Genomic DNA, 12330 nt, shown 5'->3' on the forward strand with positions numbered 1-12330 from the left:
CTTATGATTAGATTTAGTGCAAGTATAAACTGGGAGGTACTTGAGAATAAGTTGCTTGGGCAGTGGGGATCAGTATTGTATATTTGTAATTCTTCTAGTCCTTCTTAGTTTGCAGGTGGTTTTTTTATTTTGTTTTTTGTTTTGAGATGGGAGACATGTTGCAGTGCAGTTCTAAGTGTCTACCCTGCTACATATGTAGGGGGCGGGATTCCTTCTAGACTGCTGTCATTTGGTCCAAGTTTAGAAGTGAGGGGTGTAAGTAAGGCTGTTGGTCAACAGCTTCCTGCATTGTTTGCTGTTCTCCATTGAAGTCATGATTAACGCCTGGGCTTTCGTTCATTTGGGTCCCCTCAGATACACCTATGAGCGAATTGATGGGCGAGTACGGGGAAACCTGCGCCAGGCAGCCATCGACCGGTTCTGTAAGCCAGACTCAGACCGCTTTGTCTTTCTTCTGTGCACCAGAGCGGGAGGCCTGGGGATCAATCTCACAGCTGCTGATACCTGCATCATATTTGATTCTGACTGGAACCCACAAAATGACTTGCAGGTAACCATTAGGATGATTGCTGTTTACCTTAGCTGCCCCTGTATCCCAGAACATCACGACAGGGCCTGGCGTGGCGATAGAGCGTCTGCCATGCTCCATGCGATGGTGTCAGCTGGATGACGGGCTTAGGGCTTTGAACAGGGGAGTGAAACAAAATGAAAAGTAAATGTCGACCCTTCCCATCAATCAGAGAGTGGTTCTTTCCTTTTGCTTTAAATCAAATGATGTTTCACAGTGGTAGCCTCCAAGTATAGAATAGAACTACTATTTATTATCAGATATAAAGAAAGATATTAAGCTTGACTAATTCTCTAATTCTTGATACATAGATTGATTCTGGCATTTTCACTCAGTTTGTTTGTTAGATGGTCCTGTGTCATATATGTCATATGTACAGTAAATGAGTAACCCAAAGGAGTGGGAAAGTTCCATGGTATGACAGGGGTGATGGGCACGCTCACTAGTTCCTATGCTCGCCATACGATGCAGAATGTTAGAGTTTATATGTGTCCAGTTAAGTGGCTTTGTGGATTCTGTTTTCTAGTTTTACCCAAACAAAATAACCGGTGGCTTTAAAAGATTACTGCAAAGACTAGAGTTAATACATTTTTTAAAAGAAAGTATAAACAAACAACAAGAAAATGGCAGAGTCTGGTTTAGAGTTCCTCATCAACCTTGTTTCAATATAAAAACAATGGCATTCTAACCAGATTGGACAGTAAGTCAGCCAAAAAGATTCTAACTTGTCAAGAAGACTATATATAATAAAATATAGATTTATATCCATTATCATTAATGATAAACGTCATCCTAAGTGTATACTGTATATATCTTGGGATATTTACTAACACTAGATTTGTGAGTATGTGGTGGGAAGGGTAGGTGAGTGGCTCAAAACCCTTTTCATAATGCAGGTGATTGATCAAAAGAAGTTTGGAGGCCGCTGTTTCGCAAGATTTAAGAGATACTCTAGAGCCGCGGTCCCCAGCCTCTGGGCTGCAGACCAATACTGGACCGTGGCCTGTTAGGAACCAGGCCACACAGCAGGAGGTGAGCGGTGGGCTAGCAAGCAAAGCTTCTTCTGTATTTATAGCCACTCCCCTTGGCTCGCATCACTGCATAAGCTCCGCCTCCTGTCAGATCAGCAGCGGCATTAGATTCTCATGGAAGTGGGAACCTTACTAAAAACTGCATATGCAACAGATCTAGGTTGTGTGCTCCTTGTGAGAATCTGATGCCTGATGATCTGAGGTGGAGCTGAGGCGGTGATGCTAGTGCTGGGGAGCAGCTACAAATACAGATTATCATTAAGAGAGGTTTGACTGCACAATAAATGCAATGCACTTGAATCATCCCGAAACCAGCCCCTCCACCCCTGTCTGTGGAAAAATTATCTTCCATGAAACCAGTCCCTGGTGCCAAAAAGGCTGGGGGCTGCTGCTCTAGAGGATACTGCAAGGGAAGGTCTGCAGGGAAGAGGGAGCTAAGCTGATGTTATCTGGGCTTCTTCCCTAAGCACCCACTGCTGTAGAGTCATTCTGCTTTGTCTTTTTCACTTAATGAGTTTCCAAACAAACTTTTATCTGAAGAAAGCAGTCTATGAGTTGAAAACCAGTGCTTTAAATTATTAAATTGGTGACAGTTGGCTAAAACTCAGGAAAAACATCATGGTAAATCATTATAAAGCAAACTATGTTCAACATCTACCTTCCAAGAAAACCAATGCTTATAAATAGCTCACCATCAGTTCTTTCTACTGGTGAAGAGATGTTTAGATCAAAAGAGAGTTGCTAGATATAATGAATAACCAAGTGTTAAAGGAGTAACATATACTCAACACTAAAATAATAATAAGCAAAAACTAATATTTGATCAGCTCAGTATCAAGAACCTAATTAGGGTAATGATATAGGGTAGGGGGTGGAAAACTTGCCTTTTCAGCCGCTGTCTGATTTTTAGAACAGTTTTACTGGAATGCAGCCACACCCATCTGTGTATGCGTTATCTATGGTTGCTTTCATGTTACAATGGAAGACTTGAATAGTTACAACAGAGATCTCAAAGCCAGCAAAACCTAAAACATTTACTATCAGGCCCTTTACAGATGTTTGCCAATCCCCAAACAAATGATTTCTTAAGTGCTTGACAGCTATAAAATTCTCTGCTGCTTTGTGGTGCTCACCTGAGTGTGAAGCATAGTACCTGAGAGAGTGATGGTACAGAAGCCCAAAGTTGAGTGGCCAGTTTGAGGCCATGTTAGCTGGAGGGACATCCAGGAGGGAAATCAGAAGCATGTGGCTGGCGTTTGGAGGCAGGTCGTGGCCAGAAGTAGAGATTTTGGAATCATCATACTTCACCTGGGTGAAGTCTAAACATTACCAGTTTAATAGGTGCAATGCCAAGAAATGGAAGAAACAAGAAGGAGGAGAAAGGAGAGTCATCTGAGGTGACTGATTTGTATGTGTAGCAACCAGAGAAGGTGGGTGGAGCTGTCCAGAATTAGGGAATGAGAGAAGGGAGAGGCTTTGGAATAGCTGTTTTTAATGTCCACTGCTGGGGAACTGGTAAGAGGTGAATTAAGAAATAACAGTGAAATCCAAAGTGAAATTGGATAGTGTGGGGTTTTTTAGTGTGCTGAGTCAGTTTCTGAACTTCCTCTAATGCTCAGCCTGAATGAAGAAACAAAGAAGAGCAGCACTATAGATGATCCAAGGTGGAAGCTCATACAGAGAATGTAGCAAAAGGTTACTGAATGAGGGAGTTAACATAAGTCAGAGGGAATTATCCTTCATTTTTTAAAATGTCTAACCAAACTGGGTAGAAGTGAAATAATTGGGATATATGGAGTAATATTAGGATAGGTGGTTATTGGAGAGTGGGATTCATGGTAAAGAAGATATGATAGAGGAAGGTCCAGGTTCCGAGTCTCCTGCAGAGATGGAGCGAGGTTCTTGCTTGGCATGATGCAGAAGAGAGCAAGAGGGCTGGGAGCCACACACTCACTACATGCAAACACACACTCCCACTCCCCCTAGCGTTTGCCCTTGCACCCAAGGGCTTTAAATATAAAATATTTATTCCAGAGAGAGTCTGGAGACTGGGACCCTGAAACCATCACTTTTTCCTTCCAACATCCTCCTCCTCCTCCTTTCTAGAAAAGTGAAGGCACGAATTTATTAGGATCCAGGATAGGAGCTGAGTACTTCTTAGAAATAAGGATCTCAACAATATTATCATTTTATCTGGATTATCAAACGGAAACCAATTTTTAGATCCCCCTAATGGGGAGATCTTATCTAGAAATGTCAGGTGAATGCCCCATCCTCTCTCAAACCTTGAATGTGTTTATATTAGCATCCACATCTGTAAAAAATTCAAAGGTATCAATTCACCTTTTCTCACCTTCATTTAGAAGATACAGGCTGTGATTCAGTCCTGGTACTTCAGCAGCAGCAGGTGTTGTCTGGGTTTCCTGTAATATCTGAGGTTAAAAAAATGGCAAAGGGCGATGACAATAGCCTGAGAAGGAAAAAGAGTAATGAAAAACTGGCTTCACTTCTTCTTTCTTCTTATTAGGAGGAAGCCAATATTGCTGCTATCCCTGACGGCAGAGGCAGGCCTCTTGGGAATAGCATGGTATCATGCGCCCCTCAGAGACCATAAGCACCTTCCTCTTCCATTGCTTCATGATCTCTCTGCTTCTTGTTCTCAGAGCCTTTTGCACCTGGAGTCAAGAGTTCCTTAGGGTTGAGCAGAGTTCAAGGTAACAGTGGTAGGGCTGCACAGTTCCAGGTTCTTCCTGTTGCTAAGGCAGAATATAGGCAGAATTCTGCCCTGAAGGCAGAATATAGGAAGCATGGGAGCAGATGTCCTGCCTGAGAGTACAGCCGAAGGGTAACGAGGCTGCCACACTGCTCCAGGAAGGAAAGGTGCTGGACCACATGCTGCTTCTTCTACTGCCACTGTATTGCTAGCACCCCCCTGTTTCTTGACGGTATGTATGCCTGAAGCTTGGAGGATTACATCTGTGGGGTTTGCTTTTCTTTGCTATAAGAAAATAAGAATTTGTAATTGTATGCACAAATGCTCTGTTGTGTAGTCCATCTATTTAATGAATATTTATTAAACGCTAGGATATGACAGGCATTTTTTAAAGTACTGGAGACATACCAGTGAGCTAGACCAACAGTTTCTGCTCTCATGGAGCTTTCATTGTAGTGGGCTTGACAGACAGTAAATGAAGAAAATTAAGTAAGAGAATTAGCAATACTTACTACAAAGAAAATAAAATAGAATAAGGAGATAAGAATGATGGGAGTTGGGTGCCCTGATTTAGGTAGAGCAGTGTGAGAAGGCTTCTTGAAGATGACTTTTGAACCTAACTGATGAAGAATATCTTAAATTACGAGATAAGGAAGAATGTTCCAGACAGAGAACAAAGAGTGTGACCATGTAGCGTGGGAACGAGCATAGGTGACACACCTGAAGTGCAGGATGGGACAGGTACATATTTATTTTACAGCACCAGTCCCAAATAGAGTACTTTTGAGTACTTACCTGCCTCTCATTTCAGTGTCTTCTCTTTTCTACTACCTTCTTTCTGCTGCCCAAAAGCACCCCTTTCCGTGCTATGAATTAATCTCTCCTTCTTGTTCTCAGCCAGCTCTTGACTGATTTATCTGAGCCCTAGACACCATGCCAGGCACTGAATAACAAAAGGACTCCACACTTTGATTTGGCCTGATAAACAGATTCACACAGTAGAAGCAGAGTGAAATGGGAAGATGTGCGTGCTATTTCCCAAAGATGTTTCCTTTTTAAGAGGGGGTGATACCTTACCCCAAGGTATAAATCTGGAGCTGAAAATTACTGATTGAACCATAGGCCTACAAGAAGATTAGTGAAGGCGAGCAGTTTGCTAGTGCTCCCTGGTTCAGACTGGATAGATAGCCGCGGTTCCTCTTCATGATAGGCAGCTGCAGATGCAGACTTTGAACATGCTAAGAGGAATGTAAAATCCCTGGGCTCGAAAAAGTACTTGTGTATAGAAGATACTGAAAGCAGTTGAGTTTGGGTGAGACTGTAGCTTTTTTTTTTTAACTTATTATTCAGATTTTCATTAAGGAACAAGTAATTTAAAATGTTAAAGAAAATATGCTTTCTAAATATAATAGAGCTAATGATTTGGAAAAGTACTATAGGGGTCAAAAGAGGAAGCAGCCTTGTGTTTGGGTTTTTGTACCACTTATTTAATTTTTATGCAACTGTAAAGATGTAGTATAAGGTTTTGCCAAGTTCTGGACTTGGGACTAACAATAGTATATTGTAGGCCAGAATGAGTTTGAAGTCTGTCACTGGGCAACTGAGCCACACTGCCTTTCTTGCCATTGCAGGTACACTGGCATCCGTACCTGTTTTTTGAGTTGTTTTTTTTTTTTTTTTTTTTTTTTTTTTTTTTTGGTCTAAACATCATTACTTGTTTCTCTTTGGCCTTTGTTCACCTCAAATGTATTAAAAAGTGAAGAACAAACGGTGAACCTACAAATCACGCAGGAGAGCATCAGGGCTCTATAGCTTTTCTGGGTGTTGTAGCACCACTGCCCAATTGTGTTTTACTCCAGAGGTTCCCGTGTATACTTTTGCTGATGCACCTCCTTTGAACTTCATCTCAGTTCCTGCCCTAGTTCTGAATGTTTCTTTCTCTACCTCATTTTTTTTTTTGGTGAGTTCTATTAGGAAAATAAGGAAGAGTCTGAGATTTGACCATAAAAATCACAAGTCTCTTAAATGTGACAAGACTTACCCTGTTGTTCAGGTAAGTCATCTTGGGAGAGAACATGTTTATCTCCTGGTGTAATTTAGGAGCTTGTGGCCCAACTCTCCCGAATAGGGGATTGTTTTTCTCAGTTAACAAGAAGTTGGGAGGTAGAAAGTCCAGTCCACGAGGTGGCTTCGTAGTATCATCAGAGTTCGTGTTCCTTCTGTCTTTCTGCTCTACCATCCTCAATGTGTTTGGCTACCATCCTCTTGGTTTCACCCCAGGCAGGAAAAATAAGGAAGGCAGACATGTTGCTTTTTACAGGGAAGCAGAACTTTGGCAGTTGTCCCCAGTAGACTGTGCTACACCTTGTTGTTCAGGACTATTAGCTCATCTTCCCTGGGAGGCTAGAAGCGGTTTCAGGTACATGTTACTGCCTTGTACGAGAATCAGGTTCTGGTAGTGGGCAAGAAAGGGAAGTGGGTGCCATGAAGGCAGTTAGTGGTGTCTGCAGCACTCCTCCATTAGACCTTTGCTCAGAACTTTTCATCTCACTCTTGGAATTTACCCTCAATACCATGTGAGCCAGAAATAAAATCAGTGTCAGTACTTAATAGCCACGTATTGTTACTGCCTTGAAGGTCCCGTAAACCATATTTACCTTGATTATTTCCTTTATTTGTCAGAGTTACCCATCAAATCTTCTCCCAGTAATAGAGATTTGCTACCACTAAAGATAACTGAAAGAAAGCCCAGCAACTAATTTTAATAGTTTAAAGACCAAGCAACTCAATTATTCAGCAACAGAAGACTGATTGAATAAACTATAGTATATTCAGCTTTGAAAAAAGAATGATGAATATCTCTATATGTTGCTATGGAATCATCTCCTGGATATATTGTCGAATGGGGAGAAAATAAGGTGGAAAAAGGATATATAGTATGCTAGCATTTATATGAAGACTGTGTGTCTTTGTATCTGTCTTTCTCTTCCTCTCTCCCACCAAGGATAAAACTAAAACAAACGAAAAGAAAACCTTTATTTTTAAATGGTTACCTATAGAGGGAGCTAGGGAACAGGTTGTAAGTGACAGGGATAGAAGCTAGTTTTTCCATTTTGTGTGTGTATTTGACTTTGGAAGTGTTTTAAGTATTTTGTGTCATTATAAAAAAATTAATTTTATAAACTTTTTAAAAATTATAAAAATCACACAGTTCCAATATACCCTTCACCCAACTGTCTTTAATGTTTAACATCTTATATAACCATAGTATAATTATCTAAACCAGGAAATTAACATTGATAACAATACTCTTAACTAATCTACAGACCTTATTCATATGCTTTCAGTTTCCTACAATACTCTTTTTCTGATCCTGGATCCAGTCCAGGATCTCGCATTCCCTTTAGAAGTCATGACTCCTTAGCCTCCTCTGATCTGTAACAGTTCTTTCATCTTTCTTATCTTTCGTGGTCTTGACACTTTTGTAGGGTACTAATCAGCTGTTTTGTAGAGTGACCCTCAATTTGTGTTTGCCTGATGTTTTCTTATGATTAGATTTGAGGTTATGCATTTTGGGCAAGAATATCACAGGAGTGATATTATATCCTCAGTGCTTTTTATCAGGGGGTACATTATGTTAATACATCTTATTACTTGTGATGTAACCTTGATCACTTGGTTAAGGTGCTGTCTGCCGGGTTTCTCCACTGTAAGATAACTATTTTTACCTCTAAAAATTGTTAAGTATCTTGTGAGTAGATATTTTGAGACTTTATAAATATCCTGTTTCTCATCATACTTTTGCCCATTAATTTTAGTATGCATCAGTGGTTCTTGCTTTCAAAAATTATTACCATGGTGTTTACCTAATGGTTATTACCATGGTGTTTAGTTAACGGTAATTTGGTATTTGCATCATTCCTTCTACATTTATTAATAGGAATTCTACTATAAAGAAGAGTTGTCATTTGTCTCCCATTTATTTATTTGTATCAGTGTGAATTGTAGATATTTATTTTATTTTATAATCTATTACTTTCATTATTTGTTTTTAAGTTGTTCAGATTTGACCATTGGTAGCATCTTTAAGTTGCCTTCTGTGTCCTTTTGACATGCTCCCATCATTTCTTGAGTACTTCCCTTACTTTCTGGCACCACAAGATATTCAAGTCCATCTTGCATTTTTCCTGCCACAGCCTTAGAATTGACCATTTCTCCAAGGATTCCTGATTCCTTTTATTTGAGAATGACATTTGGAAACCAAGGTCTGGCTAACTAGGTATGTCCACTGCTACTGGAGAGCTTCTAGACCCTCTGTGCAGAGGGAACTAAGAAATATATGTATGCATACTATCACACGGTTAAATGTAGCCTTCTCATCCTCATTTGTAACTTCTTTCTTGGCCGGGCAAAGCCTGGATTTCATTATCATAACACAGTATGTTTACTCATTTATTCAATCCTAGTTTACACATCAAGTAGTTTCAGAATTGCAAACCCATATTTTGTGAAAAATAAGTTTACCAGAGTATAATACTGGTCTATACTGGGTTTTTTGGTTTTTACTATTGCAATATGTAGTCAAAATACCCTTTTCCAAAGTTACTTAGTTTAGTTATTTTCTTCTCCATTTCCTTCAGTGTGGTTAAATTAGTGGAAAGAAAAGTCAATCCCTAAAATTCTAAAGCAAAATGAAACAATTGACTCTAGCTATGTACCAAGTGAACAAGACGTAACTTCTGCTTAGAGAGGAATTATTTTAAGGGTCTATACTTGATATTTTTATACATTTTCATTTTGATACAATTTCATTTTGCAACTCCGATATACCCTTTATCCAGATTCACTGTTCACGTTTTGCCTATTCACTTTATCATTTTTGACCTCTTTCTTTGCTGTCTCTCTCTGAGTACACACATGGACACACACACATCACTTTTTGCCTGAACCATTTCAGAGTAAGTTGCAGGCATTGCACACCTTTATCCCCTAAATACTTTCATATGTATTTCCTAAGTGCAAGGACCTTCTCTTGTGTAACCACCGTTCAGTTCTTAGGGTCAGGAAATATGAATACTGTTCTCGAATCCACAGTCCATATTCAAGTTTTATCATTTCTTTCAACATCTTTTATCACTATCATTTCCCTAGTCAGGATCCAAGCCAGGATCACCTATTACATTTAGTTGTCATGTCTCTTTAGTCTTCTTTAATCTGGATCAATTCCTCAGTGTTTCTTTTTCTTTCATGATCTTTAAGTTTTCAAAGAGTACTGGCCAGTTGTTTTAGAGATTGTCTCAGTTTGGGTTTGTCTATATTTCCTCAGGATTGGACTCAGGTTGAGTACTACCACAGAATTGATAGATCCTTCTCAATATAGCACATCAGGAATAACACAATATCCATTTGTCCAGTGATGGTGGCTTTGATCACTTAGTTAAGTGGTGTCTGTCAGATTTCTCCCCTGCCGAGTTGCTGTTTTTCTCTTTGAAATTAATAAGTGATTTTGGAGCAATTTATTGAGACTATGCCTGTTCCTCATCAAAGTTTTAGCTTCCATTGATTATTTTTGCCTGAATCAGTCATCAGTATGATGGTTACAAAGTGGTGATTTTATAACTCTGTCACTATGCATTTGCTAGTTGGCATTCTACTACACGGAAGAGTTTTCCCTTTTTCTCCCATTTATTTATTTATGTCAGTATGGACTCTTGGGTTCTTTTTTTATTCAGTGGACTATAATCCATTACTGTCTTTATTTTGATGTTCATATAGTCTTAGACTTAGCCAGTGATGGTCTCTTCAAGCCTCAAGCGTTATTCTGATATCTCTCCATCATTGTTTGAATACTTTCTTACATCTGGCACAGTAATATGTTTCAGGCTCATCCTGTACTTTCTATACCCCAGCCCTACCCACAATTAGCCATTTCTCTAACATGCTTTGGTTCTCTCTTACAGAGAATGGTATCTAGAAGGTCTGGAAGTTAGGTGTATTCATTGCTCCTGGGATGACATTGCTTTGAGGCCCTCTCACATATGCAGAGAATATAAATATGTGTATGTGTATAACGTACGCATTCATTTGTATATGTGTATATGCATACATAAATATGTATACCCATATCTGTCTCTATATCTGTGTGTGTATACCTAACCATGAGTTAATACTGATACTTCCAATCCATTCTGATGCCACAGAGTTTATTCTAGTTTTCCTTTTATTTCTGTATTAATAGCTTCCTTCTCCAACAGTGAAAGCCCTTACTCCCATAACTCCCCGTATATTTTACTCATTTGCTCAATCCTAGATTACACAGACAGTCGTTTCAGGATTGCTAACCCTGCCACTGCAGAAAAGAAACCTACCTTGAAGTGTGTATTTAAAATACTGTAATTTGACTGTACATACTTGGTAGGATATAACCCTGAGTGGTAGGGGAAATACAAAAACCTGACATTGTTTTTAGTAATTATGTTTTGGCTAAGTTGTAACGTGTTTTTATTTTTGTTTGTGGTTTTTTTTTTTTTGAGAATGTTATGGGATAAATCAAATGAGTAATGATATTGGTGTGGTTGAGAATTGAGCTTTTCAACATGGTTGAAAAGAAATACAGATGTGAGATTGATCAAGTTAAAATCCCACAGTCATAATTTAAACTAAAAATATCGGTATCACCTCATGAGGTATTTTGTCGTATATATGCACATGATTGCATGCACTACACACACGCACTCTCCTATATTTGCCCACCAAATAGGCCTGGAAACCATGACCAACCTAATAGCAGCGAGCACCCCTAGAGCATCCACGCTGTTGTCTCTACCTACCATTTCCTTACTCCTGCCTGTGGCTAGACTATTTCTAAGCTACCCACTCTGCAGCTCAGCCAGAGAAAGGAAGAATAAGCTGTTCCTACACTGTGAAGACCTTTGCTCTGGTTCTGCTTGTGGGCCTGCTGTGCACAGCAAGCTCAGGTCTGTGTTGCTGCCAGTGCTTGGTGGTTTTGCACATAGCTCCTGCCAGCCAGCTACATGCTCCTTTTTCAGTGGGGTCTGGGTGTCCCAGGAAGTAACTGCATTGTTACTGAGTCTTGAGAAAGTAAGAGTGGGGAACAAGTTTTGCCTTCCCTCCTGCCCAAAGAACAACTTGGTAAATCAGGATATGCAAATTTTGGGCACCAAGATGAACTCAAAGCTTAGTGCAAGGAAAACCTCTATAACATAGGGGGCCAGGTAGCAGGCAGTATCTGGGCGCAGACCAAGGAACTCCTGCACAGCCTGGGTCTTCCTTCCCCTGGGCCCTGCTATGTTGGCCCCATCTTGTACCCCTTCCCTGGTGGTCTCTCTTCTGTCCCAGTACTTACTAAGCTTCTCAGTCTTTGGGCTACCTTAGCACTGAGTTACAGGAATTCTGGTGTGGTTTTCAGCATGAGGTTAGGTGGAGGATGTAGGCAGCGCAGGGGTAGGGGCTTCCATGTGCTTGGACTCTGGCACCAGATGAGTGCATGGTGGGCAGACTTAGCATCTCTGCTTAGATTTATCCCCTTTTCTCTGGGCCTAGTGCCTTCAAACCCACACCCACTGGGATACCAGCTACCTTTAAATAGCCTGGCCTCAGAGCCAGTGGTCCCATCACTTGCTATTCTGGACTCTGGGCAAGAGCAGGAGTCCAAGGCTACAGTCTGCTCTGCCACTAACTCGCCAAGGAGCAAGGGCCACATCCCTCAGTGCTCTGGGCCACCTCTGTCCAAAACAAGGAAGAACCCTGGGGGTCCAGGGATACCTGCAGGACTCGCACACATGACATGGTCACCCATCCCTCCCAATGTCAATAATCACCCCTCTGCTTGCTTACTCGGGGGGAATAAAAGCTATTTTCCACTAAAACAAACTAGGACTCTTAAAAAAATGGCTGAATACAGGACTGGGCAGGAAATATACCAGAGGGGCGTGGAAAATGTTGAAAGCAAGGGAACATTCAAAAGACTGCTGGTCTTTGATACAACATACAGACCT

The 12330-nt window shown here is 40.5% G+C and overlaps 1 protein-coding gene across 1 annotated transcript in view; it reads left to right on the forward strand.

The window, feature by feature from the left end:
- The window catches only part of CHD6 (chromodomain helicase DNA binding protein 6), a 155956-nt gene that overhangs the window by 90091 nt on the left and 53535 nt on the right, over nt 1-12330 (forward strand). The window contains exon 16 of the mRNA XM_012652065.1: nt 355-550. Within this exon, the coding sequence (XP_012507519.1) occupies nt 355-550 (196 nt within the window). The remainder of the gene's footprint in view (nt 1-354; nt 551-12330) is intronic.

Source organism: Propithecus coquereli, unplaced genomic scaffold (genome assembly GCF_000956105.1).
Source record: "Propithecus coquereli isolate 6110/MARCELLA unplaced genomic scaffold, Pcoq_1.0 Scaffold378, whole genome shotgun sequence".
Classification (NCBI taxonomy): domain Eukaryota; kingdom Metazoa; phylum Chordata; class Mammalia; order Primates; family Indriidae; genus Propithecus; species Propithecus coquereli.